This window comes from Triplophysa dalaica, chromosome 3, assembly GCF_015846415.1.
Source record: "Triplophysa dalaica isolate WHDGS20190420 chromosome 3, ASM1584641v1, whole genome shotgun sequence".
Lineage (NCBI taxonomy): Eukaryota > Metazoa > Chordata > Actinopteri > Cypriniformes > Nemacheilidae > Triplophysa > Triplophysa dalaica.
Genome location: NC_079544.1, coordinates 23197423 through 23223368, shown reverse-complemented (window position 1 = coordinate 23223368; position 25946 = coordinate 23197423). Strand labels below are relative to the sequence as shown.

General features: G+C 39.1%; 1 protein-coding gene across 1 annotated transcript; it reads right to left on the bottom strand.

Moving 5' to 3' along the window:
* Positions 1 to 1253: 1253 nt before the first annotated feature.
* On the bottom strand, positions 1254 to 22758 carry LOC130417329 (interferon-induced very large GTPase 1-like). The gene is made up of 6 exons (XM_056742830.1): positions 22664 to 22758; positions 12545 to 13284; positions 12229 to 12328; positions 11516 to 12130; positions 6493 to 6554; positions 1254 to 6328 (listed from the first exon to the last, which is right to left on the bottom strand). The coding sequence occupies exons 2-6, from the start codon at positions 13190 to 13192 to the stop codon at positions 1499 to 1501; spliced, it is 6255 nt and encodes a 2084-aa protein (XP_056598808.1). The 5' UTR covers positions 13193 to 13284; positions 22664 to 22758; the 3' UTR covers positions 1254 to 1498.
* Positions 22759 to 25946: the final 3188 nt, after the last annotated feature.

The window sequence follows — 25946 nt, the reverse complement described above, 5'->3', positions numbered from 1 at the left end:
TTTCTAAGTATGTGCAATCCCCTGGGATCGAGCCCACGACCTTGCATTGTAAACACAATGCTATTACCACGGAGCTACAGGAAAGCTGTACTACTAATAATGATGACAATATAAAATAAAATAATAATAATAAAATAAATAAGTTTTGTTAAATGTATCGTGGTTGAATGCAAACCATAATTATGTTTTTTTATACAACCTGAAATGTGAATAGTGATACTACATTTATTCTTTTACTTTCCATGTGTCCAACAGATGTGAAAGAGTAAAATGATGCTTCAAATCACATTTCATCAGCATTTCTGAAATCGTCACATGTCACACATGTTGTCATATTGAACCAAATCTATTGAACGTCTTTAAAGTTTATCTCAATCGGGCTGTTTTGCTTTATAAAATAAAATGATACTGTCAGAGAGAAGTTTCTCTATACTGAAGTTTGTGAAGAACAGATTTAGTTATTAAGAGCATCATAAAGTGTCCTGGTAAATTCAGAAACATGTTGGAAATGTTTACAGCAACATTACAGAAGAGAACAGCGAAGTCTGGCGCTACCTGCTGATGTGCTTGATGTAGAAGTTACTGACTCATGCAAACTGATATTGACTGATATTTGACCGACTCGCTGTCTACTCAAGTACATTTTTGAAGTATCTGTTTACCTTCAAAATATTACTTCTCTACATTATGAAGCATATTTCATACTTTCACTACATTTCATGTATACATTTTTACATATATTGTACATTCCATTCCATTCCATTTTCTACCGCTTATCCGAACTACTTCGGGTCACGGGGAGCCTGCGCCTATCTCAGGAGTCATCGGGCATCAAGGCAGGATACACCCTGGATGGAGTGCCAACCCATCGCAGGGCTATATTGTACATTTTACATTTAATTCTAAAGTATATAAATAAAGAAACCAGATGAGGAAAAAAACAAAATTATTTTTTATGCAGTGAATTGAAGGTATGATATATGCTTTATAATGAGAGAAGTACATAATTATTAAGTAAAAACACTCAGATAAAGAAATTAGAAAAATGTACTTGAGTGTAAAATACTGGATGTCTTTTCACTGTAAGCTGGTTGTTTATATTTTTTATAAAATTCCATAAAAGTTATCAAATAATTGAGAAAAATGAATAAGATACAAGACTTGAAAATTCATCTTTATTGAATCCTGGATCTAGATTTCACAACTAGAAACTTACACTTTAAACTAAATTAATTAAATCATTGATTTGGGTTAGTTATACATGCAGCTTTAAAGTGATTAAACATTAAACAAAATTTTCACTTCAAATTTCTTTTATTACTTTTAGGTTTAACTTTCATGCATTTTAAATATATTTCATTGGTATTATATATTTATATATATATTTCATAAGATATTAATCAATAAACATTTCCCATTCCGATTGCATTGAGCATTGATTGTCCTTCTATAACCTACATTTGCTGATCAATGAATCCAAGTAAAGAAAATCATCTATTCACATGTATTTATCCAAACTCTCAATAGCATCCTCTTTTGTGTATTTTTTCCATTCAGCTGGAATCTCACCATGTCCCTCGAATATTTTATTGTAGTGCTTTTCCAGATCCTCCTGGAATCTGCACACAACCCACTTCCAGTATGGCAGCTCAGAGTGGTCAGGAGTGATGCTCCAGTTAGCAAATATAGGACCTCCTTTTCTGTATTCTTTCCAGAGGACTTTGTCATCTGAGGAGTTTGGGAAAAAGGACCCATCACTTGCTACTTCTGTTGTGCAGAAACGATTACACAAGTTTGTTGTTCCTCTATAGAAGACACCATTCAGTCCAGTACTATGATGGAAAGGAACAGTGTGATCTCCAGAATGATCTTCAATTGTGTTGGTGCAGATGGCTTTACAGAAGGGACACTGAACCCAACAGCACTGACAGAAGTGATCGATCAAAATCTCATCTGGTTTCTTCCTGCACTTTTCCATTTGAATGTCATTAATGCTTGAAAAACTGTTTCGTAGCTTTTTCATCATTTCATTCAGACTTTCACTCAAATGATTTTCAAGAAAATCCAAGTCTTTAACTTCTGTGAGATCAATATATGCCTCTCCTGTGAATTTCAGCTCGTCTGTGAGTGTTTTGGTGAAACTTCTGAACCACATGTTTCCATCTCCTCCCTTCATTTTGACCTCTGCTGTTGCTGCATGCACAGCATTACTCACAATCTGCTCTTTCTGTTGTAGGTTTCCTTTGAAGACCTTTACAATTATTTTGTTTTGTTTGTTGAAGTATTTGCACACTTCGTGTTTTATGAATTGTTTGAAGTGTTCTTTGGGTTGATGGATGTATTGTATGTACTGGTGAAAGTTCTCTTCTTTTGCGAGGGATTTCAGAATGTGTTTCTCCAGATTTGATCTGTTCTCACGTAAGGCTTGTATGTCAGACCTCATCCGTGCTGTCACATCAAGAGCGGTTTTGTTGTAAACTTCTTGTAAAATGGATGGTTCAAGTTTGCTGCAGATGAAGTCGATCAGTATGGTTGTGGTTGTTGCTCCTCTGCAGAAGTTTTTGAAGATGTTGTAATATTGAGTTTTCTGCTTCTCAAGATAAATTCTTGGATCATTGGTTTCTCTGAATTCCTTGTGGAGTTCAGTAAATTTCTGACTTGCAATGTCACACACGTAGAGACAGAGATCGATGGTAAACTCTCTTTTCATTTTATATTTAGGACTCTTTGATTGGTGTTGTTGTGCAGACTTTTTAACACAGTCTGTTATTTTCTGAATGTAACTGACATTGTAGCCCTGTCTTCTTACTGGTGATTTCTCCATTAATTTCTCACTTTCCTGAATCCCTTTCTGAATCAATTGGCGCACAGAGTCATAATGTTCCGCATTCAAGATCTTGTTTTCTGGTTTGTTTCTATACCCTGTAACAAGTGAAATAACTTTTCGTGTTGGATTCACAAAATACCGCTGAATTAGCCCACTCTTGTTTATTTTAGAGCTCTCCTCAGCCTCTTCTGAAGGCACAGTGTCATCAGATCGCTCCAGATGGTTCTGTAGTAGAATGTAATCATCATAATCACCTCTGATGACTATCTGTTTAAAGTCTCTCAGATGTAGTCGCTCATTGACAAGTGTCAACTCAAAATTTTCTGATAAAATTTGTGTGACATCCTCCCAAAAATGTAAATCTTCCAGGTCAGGAGTATTTTCTGACATCTCTGTTACCCATCTGCTCCACATCTTGTTGAATGTATTCTCCAGAACATGGACATGTTCCTCAGTTCCTTTACTTTTCAGATCTAAAGCAAGTTCCTTGCTCTTATTAAAAAGCACATTTTCATACTCTGTCCTTTTTTTGTCTAGTTTCTCTCTTGCTTTCTTCTGTTCAATCTCTTTATACAATTTTATTTTCGTCCCCTTCACCAGTTCGTCATGAAGATATTCAATTCTGTCTCCGAATCTTCCTCGCCATTGACATAGAATGTCTTTGTCTTTGTCATCATCAAAGTAAGACTCCATCGATTTTTCTACTTGTTCTTTTGTCTTCCTCATTTCAGCCAGCAAGTCGTTTTCCTTGACCTCAGTGTTTCCATTCGCAATTCTGTTGTAGAATTTGTCTTCAATACTCAACATGGCACTCCTGAGACTCCAGGTCCAGTCGCTATAGTTAGTTTCCAGTCTTCTGTATACAGAAATCTCTAGTGTGTTTTTAAAGCTGAACACAAAGTTTTCATTCAGAAGTGCAGTCCAAAGATCATCAATACGCATTTTGAACTGTGACAGTGTGATGCCGCTCGCCCCAGAAGCTTTTGAGAGAATGATGTTCTTCAACTCCTGGATGTTCCTGCTGTAGTTTGGGTTTGGTGGAGCCATAGGTGGGCTTCCCTCCCAGAGCTGTGAAAAATACTTCACATCATCCTTTACATCAAATGCAATGACGTCACTGAAAAACTCTGTATTACAGTCTTCCTCCTTAGCAGCAAGTTTTGTCATCTCATCCAGTTTCTCTTGAAGTCGTCTTCTTCCTTCCATGTTTTTCTCTCCGGCTGTAACATCTGAAACATTCTGATGCACAAACATACAGCTGGGATTTAGCTTGATCTTCTTCATCCTCAGGAAGGCCTGAACGACAATCTGAAGAATGTCCTGCATCTCAGAAGTGTTTTCTCCAAAGATGTTGATCAACGTCATATTTCCAAGACCAACAACAAATGTGGCCAATTCGTTGTCATGGTTTCTTGTTGATCTTCCAGCCAGTTCTAGTGCACGAAGACCCTCAGTATCAACAACCAGAATATAGTCAAACTTCAGCTGTTTTTTCATCTTCACCTCCTCTGACACTTTGACCAGCTGCATGAAAGCTCCTCTGGTGCACCGACCGGCACTGACAGCAAACTGCAAACCAAACATGGCGTTCAACATGGTGGATTTCCCAGAGCTCTGAATCCCTAATACTGACAGCACAAAGACTCTCTTGTCTCCCAGTTTCTTGATGAGTTCATCTAAAACAGCAGTAACCCAGATCAGAGGAACATGAGCAGCATCTCCATCCATCAGCTCCAGTGGAAATCCAGACATCATCATCTTTGCTGCAAGACCAGGAAGAGTTCTGAAGTCAATCTTCAGGTTTTTCTTGTAGTTCCTCACAGATGAACATGATTCATATATCTGACCGACCTCTCTCAGTATGTGCTCCAAACCAAAGGTTGCAGTTTGTAGTTTCTCAGAAACTCTCTCAAGCTCTTCTTGTTCACTTGTCAGTTGTATGAATTTATCTGGTTTCTTTTTCAGATCTAAGACTTTTGACCACTTTTTATCATACTCATGATGAAGAGCTGAAAGACTTTCAGTGGTGAAGTCATCAAGCAGAATTCCTATCCATTTAAGAAAATATTTTATCTCATTTTCTTTTTCCAAATTCAGTTCTTGGATGAAGATGTGGATAAACTCACATAAATTCACGATGGATGTTTGCTGCTGATCACGTATTTTCAGCATTTCTGATTTCTTTTCACTTTTGTTTTTTTCTATGTTTTCACCTTTATGTTTTTCACCCAATGTAGGTCTGTGGAGTTCTTTATTTTTCTGGCACCACTGATGCCACAGTTTTCCCTGACAAGGCAGGAAGGAGTCTTTGATTTCTGTCAGATCTGTGTTCTCCAGTAAACTCATCATTTGCTGCGCTGCATCTTTTCCTCTCCTGCAGTCTTCATCAGTCTTCTCATCTAATGTGATGTGTAACTGCTCCGCCACATCTTCAAGTTTAAATAGAGAAGATGATTGTGAAAAGGAGAGTGCATTTTTGACAGCTGTTCTAAGGTCCTCAAATACATCTGACTGATTTCTGTCCTTCAATCCCATTTTGTATTTTTTATCTTTCCTTATTTTTTTTAAAACAGAATCATCCTCAGTAAGAAGACAAATGAGCGGCTTCGAGTCTGTGAAGAAGTTTTGGATCTTTGTCATGCTGTTGTCATTCCTGTTGATTTGAGGTAAAATAACAACATTTACAGAAGACATTTGTGTTATGATATCCAGCTGCTTCTCATTGACTCCTGCATCACCATGAAGATTACAGAACGCAACACATTGAGGAAATGTATCCGTTTCCTCTCCAGATGGGCAGTACCAGGCGATCTCCACCACCCCATCCATCAGTATTCTGGTTCTGCTGCTGCCTGGACAGTTTCTATGGAAGAAAGTGTTGTGTTTCTCATTGATCAAACTGTTCATCAACTGAGATTTGGATGAGGACACAGAGCCAAACCTGAAGAAAGCCACCATTGGTGTTTCTGCTTTGTAGACTGGTCGGGTTTTGCTTACGGTTTGACCTTTATTATCAGTCGTCTTCCAGCTCTTGTTGATTTGTCTAAATGTCCAGAGAGGAAATTCAATCTGTTGTGTGAATGGACTTGGTACAAGCAGAGGAAGAGCAAACTGACACTGTGAGAGTTTAGTCACTATAAGCTGCTTTAGGAATCCATCAGCACAATGAAACACAGCCATCTGAGCATCCATTAGGTGAATGGGGTCTAATTTGTTTGTTTCTCTGGAAAATTCTGCTGTTTTATTAAAAATAGCACTAAAAGCATCTTCCACATCTTCCGACAACTCTTGGTCTGTTTGTTGTATGTTATTTTGTTCATTCTTCTCTTTAATTTGGATACATCTTGCGCTGTAATCCAACATCAGTAATTTTTGTAGAAAAGTCGGAACAAATTTTTCTTCTGCACAAGACTGATGAGACTGTGAATGTTCAGTTAATTGCAGAAAACCTGCTGTTTTCAGTGTTTTGTCTTTGCCTTCCAGATGAAGTCTGCCCATCAGCTGCATTTCACATAGCAGAAAAAGTAATGCATAAAACATTATTTATTGATAAACATGTACAGTATATGTGTTTAAGTTTTTTCAACAGGTAACCCCCACCACAATACACAAGCTTTTAACTCCTTTTTAAATTTCCACTTTATACAAATATCATTTTTTTTTACCTTTTTTCTTTTTTCCTCAGGTTGCACAGTTCTCCTTAAGATCTCTAATCTAGTGGTTTCGTCTGAGAGAAACAAGAGAGAACTATTACTAAGGATTTTATGAAATACATTAAAAAATAATATAGTTTTAAATATATACTGTCTACACCAGTGGTGTCAAACTCAATTCCTGGATGGCTGCATCTCTGCACAGTTTAGCTCCAACCAAATCCAACCCTCACCTGTTAAGAGGTTTCTAGTAATCCTAAAGACTTTGATTAGATGAATCAGGTGTGTTTGACACCTGTGGTCTACACACTTAAAAAAGTATGTTATATATCACTAAAAGTGGTTCTTGGCTAGTAATGATAGGGGAATCACTTTTACATTCACATAACATTTAGCAGACGCTTTTATCCAAAGCGACTTACAAATGAGGTAAACAATGGAAGCTACTGGAGCAACATAAGGACAACAAAAAGCATAAGCAAAAGTGCAATAAAACTGTTCTCATATAGCAGGGTTACTCAAATCTTACCCTGGAGGTCCGGAGCACTGCAGAGTTTAGCTCCAACCCTGATCAAACTTGCATACCTGTGATTTTCTAGTGATACTGAACAACTTGATTAGCTTGCTCAGGTGTGTTTGATCAGGGCTGGAGCTAAACTCTGCAGTGCTCCGGACCTCCAGGGTAAGATTTGAGTAACCCTGTCATATAGCCTACCACAGTATACAAAGCTAAGGTTTTTTGGGGGATAGAAAGAGTAGAAAAGAGATTGAATTCAGAAATGATCGTCAGGTGCTGACGAAAGAGATGTGTTTTCAGCAGATTCTTAAAGATGACTACAGAATTTGCTGATCTTGTGGCAGCGGGCAGATTATTCCACAACTGTGGAATCGATCCAGAGAATGTGTGTAAGAATGAATTTTTACCTTTCTGGGATGGCACTACAAAATGTTGTTTGTTTGCAGAGCGCAGGGATCTAGCAGGGACATAAGTCATAAGCGAGTGAAGATAAGGGGGTGTCGAACCAGTGGTGGTCTTATAGGTGACGAGCAGAGCCTTAAATTTGATGCAAGCGACTATAGGGAGCTAATGTAACTCAATGAAGAGAGGAGTGATGTGTGCTCCCTTCGGTTCATTGAAGACCACTCTTGCTGCTGCATTCTGGATCATCTGTAGAGGTTTGTTAGTGCAAGCTGGAAGTCCAGCCAGTAGAGCATTGCAATAGTCCAGTCTGGACAGAACAAGACCCTGGACTAGGACTTGCGTAGCATGCTCGGATAGGAAGGGTATAATTTTCCTAATATTGTAGAGGATGAATTTTCAGGACCGGATGATGCTGGCAACATGATCCGTGAAGTTTCACTGATCATCAATCTCCACTCCCAGGTTTCTGGAAGTTTTTAAAGGTGTTATGGTTGGTGAGCCCAGATGAATGGAGAGGTGGTATGAATCTTTGTGTCAACCGGGATTACAAGCAGTTCTGTGTTTGCAGGGTTCAGCTGCAGGTAATGGTCCTTCAAATAGAGCAAAATGTTGCTCAGGCATGCTGAAATGCATGCAGAAACAGTCAGATAGTCAGGCTGAAATGTCAGGTGAAGTTGCGTATCATCCGCATAGCAGTGATAGGAAAAGATATGTTTCTGGATGACAGAACCTAGGAATGTGATGTATACGGAAAAGAGTAACAGTCTGAGGCACTGAGCCCTGAGACACCCCTGTATTGAGATGTTGGGCCTGAGAGATCTCACCTCTCCAGGACACTCTAGATGAGCTACCTGAAACATTGTAGCACCATTCCAGAGACGCCCATAGCCTTGAGGGTCAACAGGAGGATGTGTTGGTTAACAGTGTCGAAGGCAGCGGACAGATCCAGTAGGACGAGTACAGATGAGTTAGAGGCAGCTCTTGCCAGTCTCAGGGCTTCAATGACTGAGAGCAGTGTAGTCTCGGTGGAAAGACCACTATTGAAACCAGACTGGTTGCTGTCCAGGAGTTGGTTCTGCATGAGAAAGGAGGAGGGCTGGTTAAATTCAATGCTCAAGAGTTTTGGCAATGAAGGAGAGGAGAGACACAGGTCTGTAGTTATCTAACAATGCAGGATTAAGAGTGGGTTTCTTCAGTAGTGGGGTGATACGGGCCACTTTGAAGACAAGAAGAAAAGTGGGAAATGTACCAGTGGTGAGAGACAAGTTGATCATGTGATCAACAAATATCTCTAACACCTCTGGAACCGCAGAGACGCCCAGGGGAAAATCGCTGCAGGTTGGGACGATCTGCTGCTCTACGTTGTAGATCCGGCAATGTAGGAGAAGAATTTGTTGAATTCGTTTTGTTCGTAGTCATGAGCGAAGGCTCTGAAGAACAAACGGTAAGTGCATGCTGCATGCCGTCTACATTTTATACCGGATATCCGGGGGCGGATTTACAATTAAAATACATTGAGACTGTAAAAGATTGCCTTTAGCACATTTTTATGTTTGCTTCTAATCTTGCAACAAATAGTGAACTGCATACTAGACTTGTATGCATGTACAAATCACCAGCAGTAAATATTGTGCTAGTACTAGTATTGAACTACAAGAAGCAAATCCTTCAAAAGTTTTTGATTGGACAATTAGGTCCTAGAGATGTTGTGGCAACAGCTGCGCAGAGGGGGGCCAATTCGATTTTTTGTCATGGGGCCCAAAATTCCTGGCACCGCCCCTGTATGTATATATATATATATATATATTTATATATATACACACACACACACATATATATGCTGTACACATACTGTATATATTTATGTTTGGTTCCAAACTGAGAAAAACATTTTTTTTTCTTTGTGCATTCCAATTGATATCAATCAAACTTGGTTTGTTTTGATTTAAGCCTTAATAACGAAAAAGCATGTTTTCTCATTTTGTTTCTCATTTTTCTCATATCCGGCTGACATAACCTGGTCCACACACCTATCCCAGCAGGTGGGGAAAACAACAAAGACTTTATTTCCTCAGGAACTCAAAACCTGCTCACCAATTTCTATCGTTCAGAAAAAGGCCAACTGCATTTCAAAAGACCCTGCTCACCCTGGACATCATCTGTTCTCCCCCTTAGCCTCTGGAAGAAGGTACAGACTAATTAAAGCCAAATCCAACATACTGAAAAACTGTTTCTTCCCCCAGGCAGTTAAATGCTTTAATACATGATCACTCAAACACTCCCAACCAAACTATACTGTGCAATAAAAACTCATTTAAGAGTGCAATAACCCTCCCATGCTATATTTCTATGCTGCACCATCGTACCTTCACTGTCACTGTACTACCACAGAGGATTTATAATTTGTATGTATTTATGCTTTTGTCTATCGTACAAATCAAAGCGTTTATTTGGCTGCGCTTACATTTAACTGTATGTATTTTATTTCTGTTTCTTATAGCTTATAAATGTGTTTTTATTTTAATTATAATTGTTCACCTATCATCCAGAAGAGCTGCTAAACTGTATTTCATTATTCCTAAACAAGTTCTATTCTTTTCTTTTGAAGTGGCCCAGACCTCAATCCAAATGTGGAATAACCTCAAGAGAGCTATTCACACCAGACATCCTAACTGTGCGTTCAGACTGCCGCCGTTGAGAGCGCCAAAGTGGCCGGAAGTCATTCATTTTCAATGTGAGCCGGCGGCGAGCAGTGGCGAGGTTAACTTTATGGTAATGAGCTATGTCTCGGTTCGGCGGCATCCAATCGGGACATAGAAGTCTACCGCTTGAGAGGATTCCAGAGAACGCAACCCTGTAAACTGTGGTTCAGACATTTGTTCCCAAGCAAATTGGAGGAGAGGTTGATTATTGTTGTGGCGGGTTTCCCAATCATATACGACACGTCCTTGTTTGCGTACAGGGACATAAATAATAAAAAAATGCTTGGACAAAGATGTCTGAGATTGTTTGTGTTCCTGGTGAGTTCCTGGTGAGTTTCTATACATCGTTATACATTTTCTGTAAATAACGGGAATTTCATGCTTACTTTAGCGCCAGAGCATGCACAACAGTGTTACTGCCGCAGAATATCAATTTGTTAGAAAACGTGTAACTACAATAAAGTTCTTTCCACCGATCAATTTCTCGCGGTCAGTCTGCACAAGATCAACAAGCTTGTTTGCTTTGCGGCCCCTTTAAATGCAAGATAAGATTTTGATCTACGTTAGAGCGTCAGCGCACCCAAGACTCTTTCTACAGCGATGTTGGCAGGGCGGCCAGAGCGATCTTTTACGCTCTCGACGGCGGTGGTCTGAACGTACAGTTAGAATATTGGTTAGCTGAAGCAGTTCTATAAAGACAAATGGCCTAAAATGACCCTTAATTCTTTCTGCAGGTGTAAAGGAAGCACTTGCTTCAACTTATTGTTTCTAAAGCTAGTTCAACCAGTGATTAAAGAACTGGTTCACTTACTTTTTCCACCGTTACTTTGTATGTTTAATGGGTGTGTTCAATTAAGACAGGAAAGATCATGACGTTTGTGGTTTATCAGCTCAGAAATATTGTGTTTGTAGATATTTGTGATTTAAGTGAAGATCCGATCCCCTTTCATGAAACCAATGGCTTGCTTTTTTCTTTCCACTGAATATACAGTATATAGATATAAAGTGTATACACATATACAGGGGCCAATAACCATTTGGTTACAAGCATTCTTCTTAATATATTTCTCTTCATCGGAAACAAAGAAATTTGAGGGTGAGTGAATGAAGACATGAAAATGTTTCATTTAGGAACTGTTCCTGGTAGAAACACTTTTAGAAGACCCCATATCTGTGATTGTTTTGCTATGAAGTAAAAAAAAGCTGACTGAACATCTTTGTACAGCATATGTAAAATGTATTATTTAAAAAAGTGAAAAATTCTGTCATTTGTCAGAAATCATGATCATTTCAATGATATCCATTAATGTGCATAGAAAGTACTGGATGGTTTAAATGGCTCTGACATGCCTTTAGATGATTAAGCATATGTTACTACAAAAATCTAGCCAAGGAACAGAAGTCATCTTACCACTTTGATATTCACTGCCTTGCACGGCTCTTAAAACGGTGTTGTACATCTCACTAGTGTAGCACTGCTCTTTATTGTCAATAAACAGACGATGAATTTTGACCATCAATTCTCTTATCTCTGATTGGTTGTTCATGATCTTGCTGCAGGTGTGATATTTTCCTCCACATTTCTCAATCAGCTGCTCCAGTCCAGATTTTTTCTTCAGTTCATCTATGATATTGTCTCTCTCTTCCTCTCTCTCATAGGTGAAGAGAATCATTGCAAATGAAAGGACCTTGTCACCAAATGTTCTTTGAAGCCATTCAGTTCCCATCTTATCAGCATCTGTTAGCTGACCTAGTCCCAAAACAAAGATGAAGGCATGGATTTCATTTTCATTCAATAGCTGACCAATTACAGGATCAGAAGGCTTCAGATCAGTCTCATATGGGTCAATCATATTGATCAATGACACATTATGCTCTGATATCTTTCTCTGCAATGGAGCAGTGATGCAGAGTTCTGTAGGTTCAACACAGGGTGGTTTTTCTCCAAGTAGAATGTTGTCACATCCAAACTGAACAGATGCAGAGTTTCCAAAAAATGCAACAGTGAAATCAGGAAATCTGCGATCTAGAAACAACAAAGCTCCATTGTTTTAAGAAGTAAATCTAACAGCCTTATCATCTTATATGGTTATGTTTTCATATTAGATAGTTGTCTTTTGGTACCTGTAATATTTTTAGATGAATCATCTGAGGGTACAGATGCTAGACGTACAGTTGCATGATCATTAACTTCACTCCTATCATTCTGTGGTTTTACACTATGCTGAAGAAAGAGTAACTGTATATTACTTACCATTTTATATATACAGTATATATATATATATATATACATAAATGGACATTTATGGAATTTATATAAATATAGCAAACACTGCATGTATCTGGACAAACAGCACCAGACCTATTCTATATGCTGTTTATTCATATGCTTATTCATTTGCAAGGTTTTATTATCTGCTTTAGAAGAAGGATACATTACATCATCTTGTTCTTGAAGTATCACAGGAGGATTGTCCATCAAATCATCTGATCCTTGAAGTATCATTGGAGGATTGTCCATCAAATCATTTGATCCTTGAAGTATCATTGGAGGATTGTCCATCAAATCATCTGATTCTTGAAGTATCAAAGGAGGATTGTCCATCAAATCATCTGATTCTTGAAGTATCATTGGAGGATTGCCCTTGGTTTCTTCTGGTTTTTGAATTATCACTGGAGAGTTGTCCATCACAGCATCTGATTCTTGAAGTATCATTGGAGGATTGCCCATGATTTCATCTGGTTTCTGAATTATCACTGGAAGATTGTCCATCACATAATTTGGCTCTTGAAGTATCACAGGAGGATTGTCCATAACAAAATCTGGTTCTTGAAGTATCACAGGAGGATTCTGAATTATCACTAGAGGATTTTCTATCACAAAATCTGGTTCTTGAAGTATCACAGGAGGATTATCCATCACATAATCTGATTCTTGAAGTATCATTGGAAGATTGTCCATCACATAATCTGGTTCTTGAAGTATCACAGGAGGATTGTCCATCACATAATCTGGTTCTTGAAGTATCACAGGAGGATTGTCCATCATTTCATCTGGTTCTTGAAGTATCACTGAAGGATTGTCCATCACGTCATCTGGTTCTTGAAGTTTCACTTGAAGATTGTCAATCACATCATCTGGTTCTCGAAGATTCTATAGAGAAGCTTCCATGACAACATCTGCAAAATCTTTTTGCATTAGTATGTGGGAATAGCAATTATACATAATTTGAATTTGATTTGCATATCATATCCTTCACTATAAAACCAGATTGTGAAATTCACCGAATGTGAATGTATTTTAAGTAATGCACACTTAATAACAAAAAGGTATGTAAACTGATTAACTGAATATATTAAGCGGAACCTAATCTGAATACTTGTAAAGAATGAAGGTGTATGCAGTTACACCTTTTAGAACTAACAAAATAATTAAAACATAAAAATGTGAATAAGTTAACAGAGGTTTAACTTTGATGTTACCGATGTTTTAATGAGTGCAGTTTGATTTCATCGACATGGTGTTCGGACACTTGCCTTTTATTACATTGCTTGTTTGAATGTTTGATTCTGATTGACCAGTCGCGACATTTGTAGGTTCGTTGTTCCCAGATAACAACCTCTCAAATCAAATAACACACGGTTACCCGGATGCAGCAAATCATTTTGAAAGTTTTTTTTTGACTAATTTAAAATAACTATGTCTTTATATGACATTGTATTTATAAATGATTACACCAAATGGCCTGTTCGTGACCTTTGAACATCGTTTCTTACTGTACCTTACACCCGAAAGTAAACAGCTTTTCCTTCCAGAAGGTCAGCATTCTGTAAGAATTAGCTAATCAAATATTTACTGTCCAGATTTTTCTAATAATAAGGGGGATAATTTACAAGCAGCTGACTGTTGAGGGGAAATAAAAACCCTTCAGTGTGATACAAGACCCTTCGCATCGCGTTTCTGCGATAACAACCGGCTATCTGTACATTATACCTCACTTAAACTTTATTGATAGTTTGTCATGAAGTGGCCTAACTGACCAAACCAGTCTTACTATAACAGATATACTGTATAAGATGTGTTAGATAAGGTGTGTAAAGTGCATGATACCCATACTCATATTGGAATTAAACCTTTACTAAAATGTGTCTGGGTTCTCTGAGCTTATCAGGTTTCACATTGGCAAAATGTTTTACATATCTGTTAAAAGATATGATGTTTAAATGTGATAGCTACTTATCTGGATCTGTTAAAAAAATTCTGCCAAAATAAATTAATGATAGAAAACTTACAGATAAGTTAAAGGGGTGCTATTTTTCAAAGTCTTTACATAGTTAATGATGTGCTGAAATACAGGTGTTCATGTTTCGATAAAAAGCTTTTTATATTACATATTTCACCGTTTAATTCTCAGAAAGCAGGCTGTTGAGTTCCTGGTTTTATGAAGTCCCTCCTTACGAAATGCTCTGATCAAGCTGAGCCAGTCTACTGTGATTGGTCTTCCCCTTAGCGTGTGTGTTGAGATGTCCCACCTATTACCCTATTTGTGTTCCAGGCAGCAGGGTCAATGTACATTTTGGGATTCAAGCCGTGTGACACTAAATTAGGAAAAAAATTTGTTGTAGTCCCAAGGAGCCGTTCCTTGTATTCTTAAAAAAGTGATTTCTGTTAAAATATCTTTTTTTTATTTAATATTATTTATTTTTTAATAACCTAATATCAAATACTTGGATTTTTTATAGATTACAGAACATAACTTTTGTAACTGGCAATTTTATTAACTTAGCTTAATATTCCGTTTAAAAACCTTGACTTAATTTTTAAAGAAAATTATTACTCACACTTTATTTAATTTTAAATTAAATTAGTTGGGTATACAATTTAGTTGCTTTAGCTTATTCGTTTTCTATACTATGTTTAACTTTTTGTTGGCCAAACGTATTTTTAAACAACACTCAATGTTATCATGAAGAATAGCAGTCAATAACAGCAGCAAGACTATTTTGAAACTACATTTCGTTACACTGTACCTGTATATGTGTAATGACAATAAAGTTGAATCTAATCTAAAAATGCCTTCAGATTAAAGCAACATTTCAGATGCAAAACTTTATTTTGACATAAAGTCTCTCAACATTGTGTTGAGAACGACAGATGGGATCGCCCTTGAGAACCTATCAACTCTGACTACTATAGAAAAGGCCAATGAAATTTGGCCAATGAAATTTGCATGCCGGTCTCCGCCCCCCGGATGTCCGGTATAAAAGGAAGCCGCAGCATTCATTTACCTTTTGTTCTTCAGAGCCTTCGCTTATGACTACGAACAAAACTAATTCAACGAATTCTTCTTCTACATTGCCGGATCTATGACGTAGAGCAGCGAATCGTCGAGTGTCTGGGCGTCCAGCACACAGAGACAGCTTTCGTTGACACATCTTGTCCGCACTTTCGTTGCTACCCAGGCCATGACGTCGGTGGCTAAGGCCCTGATGTCCGCCAGTGTTAGCAGCGTTAGTGATGTGGGGACCTCTGCGAACGTAAATCCGCCAGCCAAGTGCTCACGGGCCGATCGCACCCCGATTCGCTCTTCTGAACGTTCCACAACCGGCGGTGGCATACCGTCCGGATCCTCATGCACGCACTCAAAAACGATGCGTGACGTAGATGAGATGTCACTCGCAGCATCGGAGGGAGACTGGCATCCGACTCTGACGAATCCAAGCTCACCCCCCAGGCCTCCGCCTACAGGCCTTCGAGATCCCGCGTTACGTCTGCTTCCCGGCAGCCCAGGACCCCTTCAACATCCACACCGGTTCTTGTGGACCCCCAGGCTGCACCCCGGAAGAGGAAGTCGAAAGGGACACCTCCACCCCGTCAGCAACCTTCCAGGGAAGTGACACTGACGGGAAGACCCCAGGGAGAACAACATCTGGCCCGACCTTCACAGCAACGGCTCTGAACGGTCGGTACGGGACGGCTCCTGCCTCGTCACCAAAGCCGGACCCTTTTCAGGGCCTGGCGCGCACTTACTCACAGAGTTTTTCCGTTCTCCCCAGGTGTAATTGCAGCCGATCGCACACTCCACTGGACTGTGCCCGGCAACCCGACCTCACGCCCTGTGTAATACTGCCCCAACCGCACTTGGTTTTCGGAGCTGATGCTCTTGACAACGACTCACCCCTGGCCAATTCCCCTGAGTGAGGACCTGCTCAGAAGGGGAAGGCTGTCTCCAAGCAGAGGCTGGCGCACTGGGTCGTGGATGATCATACCGATCTCAGAATCTCCCATGCCAATTGGCAGTGAGGGCTCACTCCACACGGGGTATAGCCACCTCCTGGGCACTGGCCAGAAGCGCCTCTCTAGCATACATCTGTAGAGCTGCAGGTTGGGCTACGCCCAAACACCAACATTCGCATAAACCCGGTGTCAGTCCACGTCCTGCGTGGCGACATGTGGGACTGGCATCTGGAGGGGGCGAATGCCTGCGAAAGCTCCTTCCCACCCTCCAGTAGGTTGGCTCCCTGAACCCTTTTTAAATCACTTTGGATAAAAGCGTCTGCTATATAACTAAATGTAAATGCAAAAGTGTTCCCGGTGGAAGTGGGCTGCAGGGGGGCATTTGTTTCCAATTTCACTACAAGGCTGCTTAAGAAAGTGGGGATCAGAGGACAGGTCCAACCGACGGTAGTCAAAGAACTTGCCACTGTCGCTGCTGGTTGAAACAGAAAGGATGCAATATGGGCTGCCAAGTGACCCCGTAATATATGGTGTTGTGTGTTGTATTGTTATGCCATATGGGACCGGGGGCACTGAGCTTGCATCAATGGAGCCAGTGGGGCTAGAACAGCCTCAGCCAACGGGTTGGCAAGTATGGTTGACTTTGGTAATGTGTTGTTATGGTATGCCATACTGGGGCCACTGAGCACGCGGTTTGGATAGGTGTGTCTCAGACTCGTGACCAGAAGGTTGCCAGTTTGATTCTCAGGGCCAGCGAGCACTACCACTGTAGTGCCTTTGAGCTGCATTGATAGCTGACCACTCCATATGATGTATGGAGTGGTCACGACTTGCAGTGAGTGAGTTCACTACTCACTGGATGGGTTAAGGTCACCATAGCTGACAAATAGGTCACTCTAAGGGAACAGGTCCAGTGGAGGATAATCAAGAACTGGCCAGTGGTTGAGAAAAAAGAGGCCAATGGCTGTGGGCTGCCCTATGAGCTTGTAACAATGCAAAACAGACGCAGGTCTGATAAACTTGCGGTGGGCTTCCCTTAGCTGAGGGTGTCTTGTGATAAAGGGACAAAACACCCAATGAGGCTGAGATGCACAACTGATGATGTGTCGAATTGATGGGAACCATACAAAGGGCATTATCAGCAGCACCTCACCACAAAGATCTTTCACTCAGGATAACGTGATGAAATTGGGACAAACAACTCATGAGATGTATCTCTGATAAAGACAAGGAAAGCTAAGTATGCTATTTATATCTATAATCATTTATCCCCCAAACAATGTGGATTCCCTACCCGATGAACCAGTGAAAACTCAGACCTTCTTTCCTCTATTCATATTCTTGACTGCATAAGGTGTGGGAAATGCCCAATTGGGCAATCCACCTGTGCTGAGTAGTGGGATCATAACAACAAGTCCATCCATCCATCCCTTTTCTTCCGCTTATCCGGGGCCGGGTCGCGGGGGCAGCAGTCTAAGCAGGGATACCCAGACTTCCCTCTCCCTAGACACTTCCTCCAGCTCTTCCGGGGGGACACCGAGGCGTTCCCAGGCCAGCCGGGAGACATAGTTCCTCCAGCGTGTCCTAGGTCTTCCCCGGGGTCTTCTCCCGGTGGGGCATGCCCGGAACACCTTCCCGGGAAGGCGTCCAGGGGGCATCCGGAAAAGATGCCCGAGCCATCTCAGCTGGCCCCTCTCGATGTGGAGGAGCAGCGGATCTACTCTGAGCTCCTCCCGAGTGACCGAGCTTCTCACCATATCTCTAAGGGATCGCCCGGCCACCCTGCGGAAAAGCTCATTTCGGCCGCCTGTATCCGGGATCTTGTCCTTTCGGTCATGACCCACAGCTCATGACCATAGGTGAGAGTAGGAACGTAGATTGACCGGTAAATCGAGAGTTTCGCCTTGCGGCTCAGCTCCTTCTTCACCACGACAGACTGCAGAAGCTGCACCGATCCGTCTGTCAATCTCCCGTTCCATCCTTCCCTCACTCTTGAACAAGACCCCCAGATACTTGAACTCCTCCACTTGAGGACAACAAGTCATATTATGCAAATCTTAATGCTTTCCTGTAGCTCAGTGGTAAGAGCATTGCGTTAACAGCGCAAGGTTGTGGGTTCGATCCCAGGGGATTGCAAATACCTATGTAAAATGTATAGGATAAAGCAATATAAGTCGCTTTGGATAAAAGCGTCTGCCAAATGCCTAAATGTCAATGTTCTTGCCCTCGTATCAAGAATCAGCATGTGAATCTCAACAATGGTTTATTGCAGCATGTCCTAACTGTGTAGATAACTGTATTATGGTTTTCTTAATTTGCTTTTATTTTGTTGCTTTATATTTTGTGACTCTTGCTTTTTATTGTTGGTATGTTAATTGCTTGCTTTATCTTCTGATCTTTAGATTTTTTGTCATTATTGTGGAGATTCAAACACTGATTCTTGATGTCAGTGCATGTGAACTCTGAACTTGTTCACTTCTGGGACAAAGTGTTAAAATCCTTCCATAAGAATATCTGATCACCATAGCACTGCTGAACATCACCCTTCAGTGTCAGAAGATGACATACCATAAACCAAAAACATTCAATCAATAATTTAACTCCGAGATAAAGTTTTCCACGCCACTAGTTGCTGTTGATCAGCAATTTGTTTCCCAAACAGGACCTACAACCAGTGTAAAATGAGAATCATATAGTCAAGGGTCATGAGCCCAACCAAAGCAAACAATGGTCATAGTAATGATGACTATATTTTTTACCATCAGTATTAAATGTTAAACTGTCAGATGTGTTTTTTTGTGCTTCTGCAGCTCTTTTTCTTTGTTCTTGCTCATTTTTGTGATTCTGTTTGTAAACAGCAGGTAATTCTCATTAATGACTCACTTGAAATCACTATTTTATTTAATGTTTCTACTACACACATCACAGCCACAAATCAGCATATGACATCACAGTATCTCAAGTGTGATTTAAAATCTAAATAACAGCATTCCTCGAAGTGACGTTTAAAAGTTTTCCACCCATATTACGTTGCAGTTTATTTATTAATGCAGCAGAATACTGTAGGATTTCACTGTAAATTTAGAACAAAGTTTTAGTGTAAATATTTCTGTTTCCCCTTCTCTCGGAGAATACTCTTAAACACGCAGAGGAGCATGCTAACCAATCACTGATGATATCAGCCAATTTGTATCCTATTTTTGATTCGGGTTTTGCGTTGGAAAACTTTTTTCAAAAAGAAAACGATGGTGCGTTGAACACCCAGTTCAGATTGAAGTATGGAAGCTAAGAAGACCAATCTTTGTTTTGAAGAATTTTCGGAGCCTGATTAAATCGTTATAAATACATGTTTAATATAGGTGTTGTTTGGTATATTAATAAAGTTTCTTTGTAATGAAGCTAAAAATATAAACAACAAAATATAGTCAGGTTGATATGCTATTCTAACTGTAAAACTCAAACGTGTCTTCGAATATAATCAATTGATGTGCATACTGAGCTGCAGCAAACACAGATGTTATCGACTTTACCCTGACCCATTGTGCGAGCTGTCTGTTTAATACCACTTGATTTACATTATATACATGTTGCTGATGATTGGGCTGACATCTTTGACACACCCACAAAACAAGAGAAAACGTATCTCAAACCCTTTCCACACCGTTGAACACGTGATGTGCCTGTGATCATATTAATTTGAGATAAAGGAGGAGTACATTTTGAGCGGGTATATGATTATCATTTTTGAAATTATCCTAATGCTTGTAAACACCGTATTGAAGCTACAGTCATGCTTTTAAATGCGTTTCAAGGCACGACCTATTTATTAAGATTTGTCAGCTCAATATCGTGCATGCAGTGTGCCTTTGATCATATTAATCTGAGATAACGGAGGAGTACATTTTTAACGGGTATATGTGACCCTGGATGACAAAACCAGTCTTAAGTATCACGTGGACATTTGTAGTAAAAGCCAAAAATACATTGTATGGGTCAAAATTATCGATTTTTCTTTTATTCCAAAAATCAATAGGATATTAAGTAAAAATCATGTTCCATGAAGATATTTAGTAAATTTCCTACCTTAAATATATAAAACCTTATTTTTGAGAGTGGATGGCTTGCAACAGCTCCTATTAATAACAACTTCAAAGGCAATTTTCACAATATTTTGTTTTTTCGCATTCTCAGATTTCAGAGTTTTAAATGGTTGTATCTCATATTGTCATATCCTAACAACTCATACATCAATAGAAAGCTTTATTATTCAGCTTTAAGACAATTTAAGAAAAAACTCAATTTCGAAAAACTGACCCATAAGACTGGTTTTGTTGTCCATGGTCACATATTAGTTATCATTGTGGGAATTATACTCCTCCCAGTAAACCCACCATATTGAAGCTACATTCAAATGCTTTTAAAGGCACGACCTCTTTATTAAGATGTGTCAGTAATATGTAATGTGCCTGTGATCATATTGGCAGTACAACTTTGACAAACATTGTCAACACCATCTTCTATAAGAGAATATTATAAACTTGAATAAATGTATTTCTCTATACTTCGATGATTTCATATTTTAAATGCCATTCACATGCAAGTGTCAAAGGAAAATTGAAGGATCAGCCTGCAAGTTACTTGAAAGACATTGCGAATTAGTAACATGTCAACAGCAAAACGTCATCCACGTCGTTGTAGATCTAAAGATATCGAGACATTACTTTTTATAAAGCACACAGTTGTGCACAGATAAATTATGAGCTTTATTGTCGTTATTAAAATCAACCACGCCTTGCAAATCAAAACCTCATACTCGCGGGACTGTACCGGTAACATTTTTCTACTGCATAAAAGCTATGGTTTATCTACGCGCTTTACCTGATTAAAGACGTCACTGCAACACTGGTTTGTGCGCGTGTCGCGCCTGGTTGTGTTAGTGTTTGTGTGAGTCTGCGTGTAACCGTGTGTATGTTTGGCACTTGGCGGGTCCGGAACGAAATCCATCCCGGTTCATATCCGCAGACAACGTTGCATGAAGTCAAAAACATTGGATATCACGATGGTATTAAAGTCGATTATCGATCTTTTTTAAACACATCGCCTAGCCCTAGTAAGAATGGAATGTTACTAACATGTAAATAAGAATAAAAAATCTAGTTATGATATTTTTTAAATAATCCACAATATTTTAACAGCATGTGAAATATTACCTGCATGTGAACATCCAGAAAAAAATACAGTAGTCTCACTGTTCATTTATATCAACAAATGTGTTTGTAAATATCCCACCCGTGTTTTAACACCCACACTTTTCCCGGTGAAAGGGTTAAACACCCGCACTTTTTTTGCAGTTTTTCAGCAGTTTTGTAAAAACGCCTTACAGCAGTCGCTCCAGCGTTTCTCTTGCAGCTCTGTGTCAGCGCTCGATGCGGCTGCTTCCTGTCCTCTCCCACTCAATCAGAACACCGGCTTTGAGTGTGACCGGATGATGATTGGCTGTTCTGCCTTAAGTCCCGCCTCTCTTGGTGTGTTAGATTTATCGGTTAGCTCGTGCTGAGGAGGCGGGAACGGTTATGGTTATTTACGTCTTTCTTTTCCAGCGACTTTGAATGAGTGTTTATGCTTTCAAAGTTTTTAAATAACCTTGATATGTGTTTGGGGAGATGTTCTGTTTATGTTTTGTTGATATGTCGAGTGTTTTCTGAATTATATTTAGTTTTTAGACTAATGCTAATTGCAAATTGGGATATTGTTCAGAAATAGCTAAATTCGGTTATTTATGTGGCATGCAATATATAAAGTAACTGTGATGAAGAAGGCAGGGAATTGACGAGGAGGAGGGACAAATTGTCCTTGTTAAGCAGTGTATTTATGGGTTTATTGATTTTGATATTTTGAACATTGCTTTTTTTGTTTAGCTGAATACTTTTGTGGATACTTACCTATTATGTTTGATTGTACCTGTTGAAGAACTATGAACGAAAAGTGTATATTATTTTAATGTTTAAAAACAGAAAATTGTTACATTATTTATACCACCAGAGAAAAAGCTTTGTGTGGGCGTTTTTTTATATCTCCCCTTTTTAAGGTGCAAGTAAGCAAACTTTAGCGGTCACAGTCCTGTCAGACCAATGTCACTATCAAGCTTTCCACTGTCTTTCCCCCCTGTGATTATTAAAGTTTTTCTGATTCATTAGCAAGGTTGTGTATTTTCACAACAGAGTTTTGACTTATTTTCTGTGTGTTCCGAATGTGTTTTTATACTTTACTAGTATCACACATTTAAATGGGATAAGAAAAATAATAATGAATGCAAATCACCTTTTGAGTTGCCACTGGAATTTGTCCCAAATGTCACAAAGCCTTTTAATATCTCACTTGCCGAACTGGCTAATATCTAACTAGCATAAATCTTTTCACTGGACCAAGATAACAAAGAGGGAGGTGCGTCATAAATCTTTTCACTGGTCCAACTCAGCAGTTAACAAAGAGTGAGGTGCTATGCAAACAAGGTTTCTATTTCCAGAAAGTCAGTCAGTTTTCAGGAAACCGAAACTAAAGCAATGCTCATGTGCTTTGAATAAAGTTTAAATTTAAATATTTGATGTTGGCTCATCATGCCTGTCCCACACAGTCAGTAATTTAAAGGAATAGTTAACCCCAAATGAAATGTTCTCTTTTTTATGTACTTGTTTGTCATTCTAAATCTGCATGACTTTATGTGTCTCAGCTGACAGTTGCTGTACAACTTCTCCTGTGTCTCTGCTGTTTGTGCTGAAATGTCCCCGAGAGCACACCTACATCTGGCAGACATCTATTTGATGCAGGGGCTTCATAAATGGGGGAATAGCTAGGACAATTCCAAGGGCCCATGACTGAAAGGGGCCCCAAAAATAGGTAAAACCTAATATTAAATTATTAAACCATCATCATTCAGTATATAGATTTATATGATAATAAAATCAAAGATCTCTTTGGTTTTGGCAGTAAAAGTTCAAATTCCCCATTGACCAAAAAGTAAACATCCATATTGACTGACCACCCCCCTGTATCTGCATGAAACAGCAGTGACCACAATGTTGCCTGGTAACGTTACATCAAAATCTGGTTTTAAAAAAAGGAAAGAGAGAAAAGAGAGAGGAAAGACAAAGGAAAGGGTGTCAAACTGTGACCCAGTTTTTCACCAAGAAAGGTGGGTAGCCTATAGTCTGTGAGTGGTATTAACCTTTTGGTTTAATGTCAAGAGTGTAATAAGCTAGCTAGCAACAGACTAGTGTCAGCCTACATTTAGTGCAGGTAAAGTTAAGCACAATAATAACCCAGATGTGGAAATTCCATTTTACATATCCACTTTATTTTCTTGTTGGTATATATGTGCTGCAAAGTAAAAAAAACTGCCGTTTTCATTGTTTTGAGAGGATGATGTTAATTTATATTGAAAAGTTAATATATATTTAAAGTTTGTACAAGTTTCTTTTTTTAAATCTTACATTCATAATTATAATAATAATTAACAATAATTTTGTTAAGAGAATTTTCCATTTTGTTAAATTTTACAATAAAAATACATTGAGACTGGATAATAGACTTGCATGCATGTACAAAACACCAGCAGTAAATATTGTGCTAGTAGTAGTACTGAACTACAAGAAGCAGGACAGTTGCAAGCCTTTAATTAGAGTTATGTAAAGCTTTTGATGGGACAGTTAGGTCCTAGAGATGTGGTGACAACAGCTGCGCAGAGGGGGCCCAATTCGATTTTTTGCCATGGTACCCAAAATTCTTGGCGGCGCCCCTTTTTTGATGTCTGCATTTTCAACTGCAAGACATCTGGCAAATGCTGTTTGCTCATCTGCCGAGAAGCGTCTGGCTGCAGCCTATCAACTTGCACTCTCAGACTTGCCTGCTCAGACACCTTCAACGTCTCTTGTAGTCGACACCCGCACTCTTCTATGGAACGCTAGGAGGGTCAAAAACGTGCGTATTTTCATGCGTTGTTTGCGCGTAGAGTACGCGTAGTCTGCGCATGAAAAATCATATCACCTGAAACCAACCACACTAAGGAAAATAAAGCTACACTGGGAAGGCCATTTAAAAAAAAGCTGTTATTTCCCAAATAAATATCTACGAGTAAAAAATAAGAATAGAATGTTGTATGTAAGGTATATGCTATATACAGCAGAATGAAATATCATTTACAGAAAAAGTTGTATAAAAAATAGATGGTGTATTATCTGGAGGATATAATTAATATTGCACTTAATTAATATTGCACAGAGTTATTAAATTGCACGGTGGGTAAAATATATTTAACTGTTCAAGAGCTAGATGGCCTGAGGGAAGACGCTGTTTTAATTCTGGTTGTTTTGGTGCCCATGCTCTGTAGCGCCAACCAGACAGCAGCATTGTGAAGAGAGGATGGCTTGGAAGTGAGAGGTCCAGGGTGAATTTCTGAGCCATTTTCCTCACTCTGGATATATACTCGATAGACTTTCCCTTTATACGTTATAGAAGTTGCCGTTATATTATAATATACGAATAGAATGTTCGTATATTATAATAAAAGACGGACTATTTATCTTATTAATGCTGAAGTTACAATATTTGGTATTAAATGCTAAACTTAAATCACATGTCACCAGTTTGAGTGCAGCTATGACACGTCAGAGGGGATCTGGTCCTCCCGGTTGAGCCTGGTTTCTTTCTCCATTAATCAATCATTGGAGTTTGGGTTCCTCGCCACAGGAGGGCAGTGTTGGCCTGCTCACCGGGAGACTGCATTCATTCATTTATTTATTTATTTAGAAATTAGATATTATTTATTAGAATGATCTTACTCGTTGTATAAATACCATGCACTGTGCTGTGTTTTAACTTTTCTGTTTTTCCTGTTTGCCCCTGTAAAGCTGCTTTGAAACAATACACATTGTGAAAAGCGCTATATAAATAAACTTGAATTGAATTGAATTAACTCCCTCTCATGTTTTTTTTTTCTCTCTTGTTTTGTCTGTTTCGAGCCATGGTAATGTTTTTTTATTTTCTCTCTTTTCATTAATCCAAGTGTTTCTTAATGTTAAGTTTCTGTTGTAACATTGTTTTGTTATAACAAAATGTTAAATAAAGCATTTAAAAAAAAAGTCTGAGAGTGCAAGTGCAATTCTGCAGCCAGATGCTATTGGATCTGCCCGATATCTCCGAGACGTCTGTCAGATGTCATATGATATAGACCTCTAAAAGAGGGGTCTTTAACCGGGGGTCCGCGGTGGAACTGCTGATCCAAGGATAAAAACCTAGGTTCAAATAAATGTTTAATTGTCCATCTCACAGTAAAATGAAAATGGTGATGCTGCAAATCCCTTAAAATAATCAAGCAATCTCTATAAAAAACAAAAAATCATACACAGAAAAGTATTTAACCTATGTGCAATAATATTTACTAATGTAATGTCTTAACATAATATTGCTGTGACGATATAGGGTTGTTTCTATTTAAATAGCTCCGTTTAGACATTAAGTATAAGGGGGTCCCTCCTCCATGCATCTCCCATCTAAGGGGTCCTTGCCCCGAAAAACGTGCTGCTCTAGAAGAAGACCTCTAGAAGAT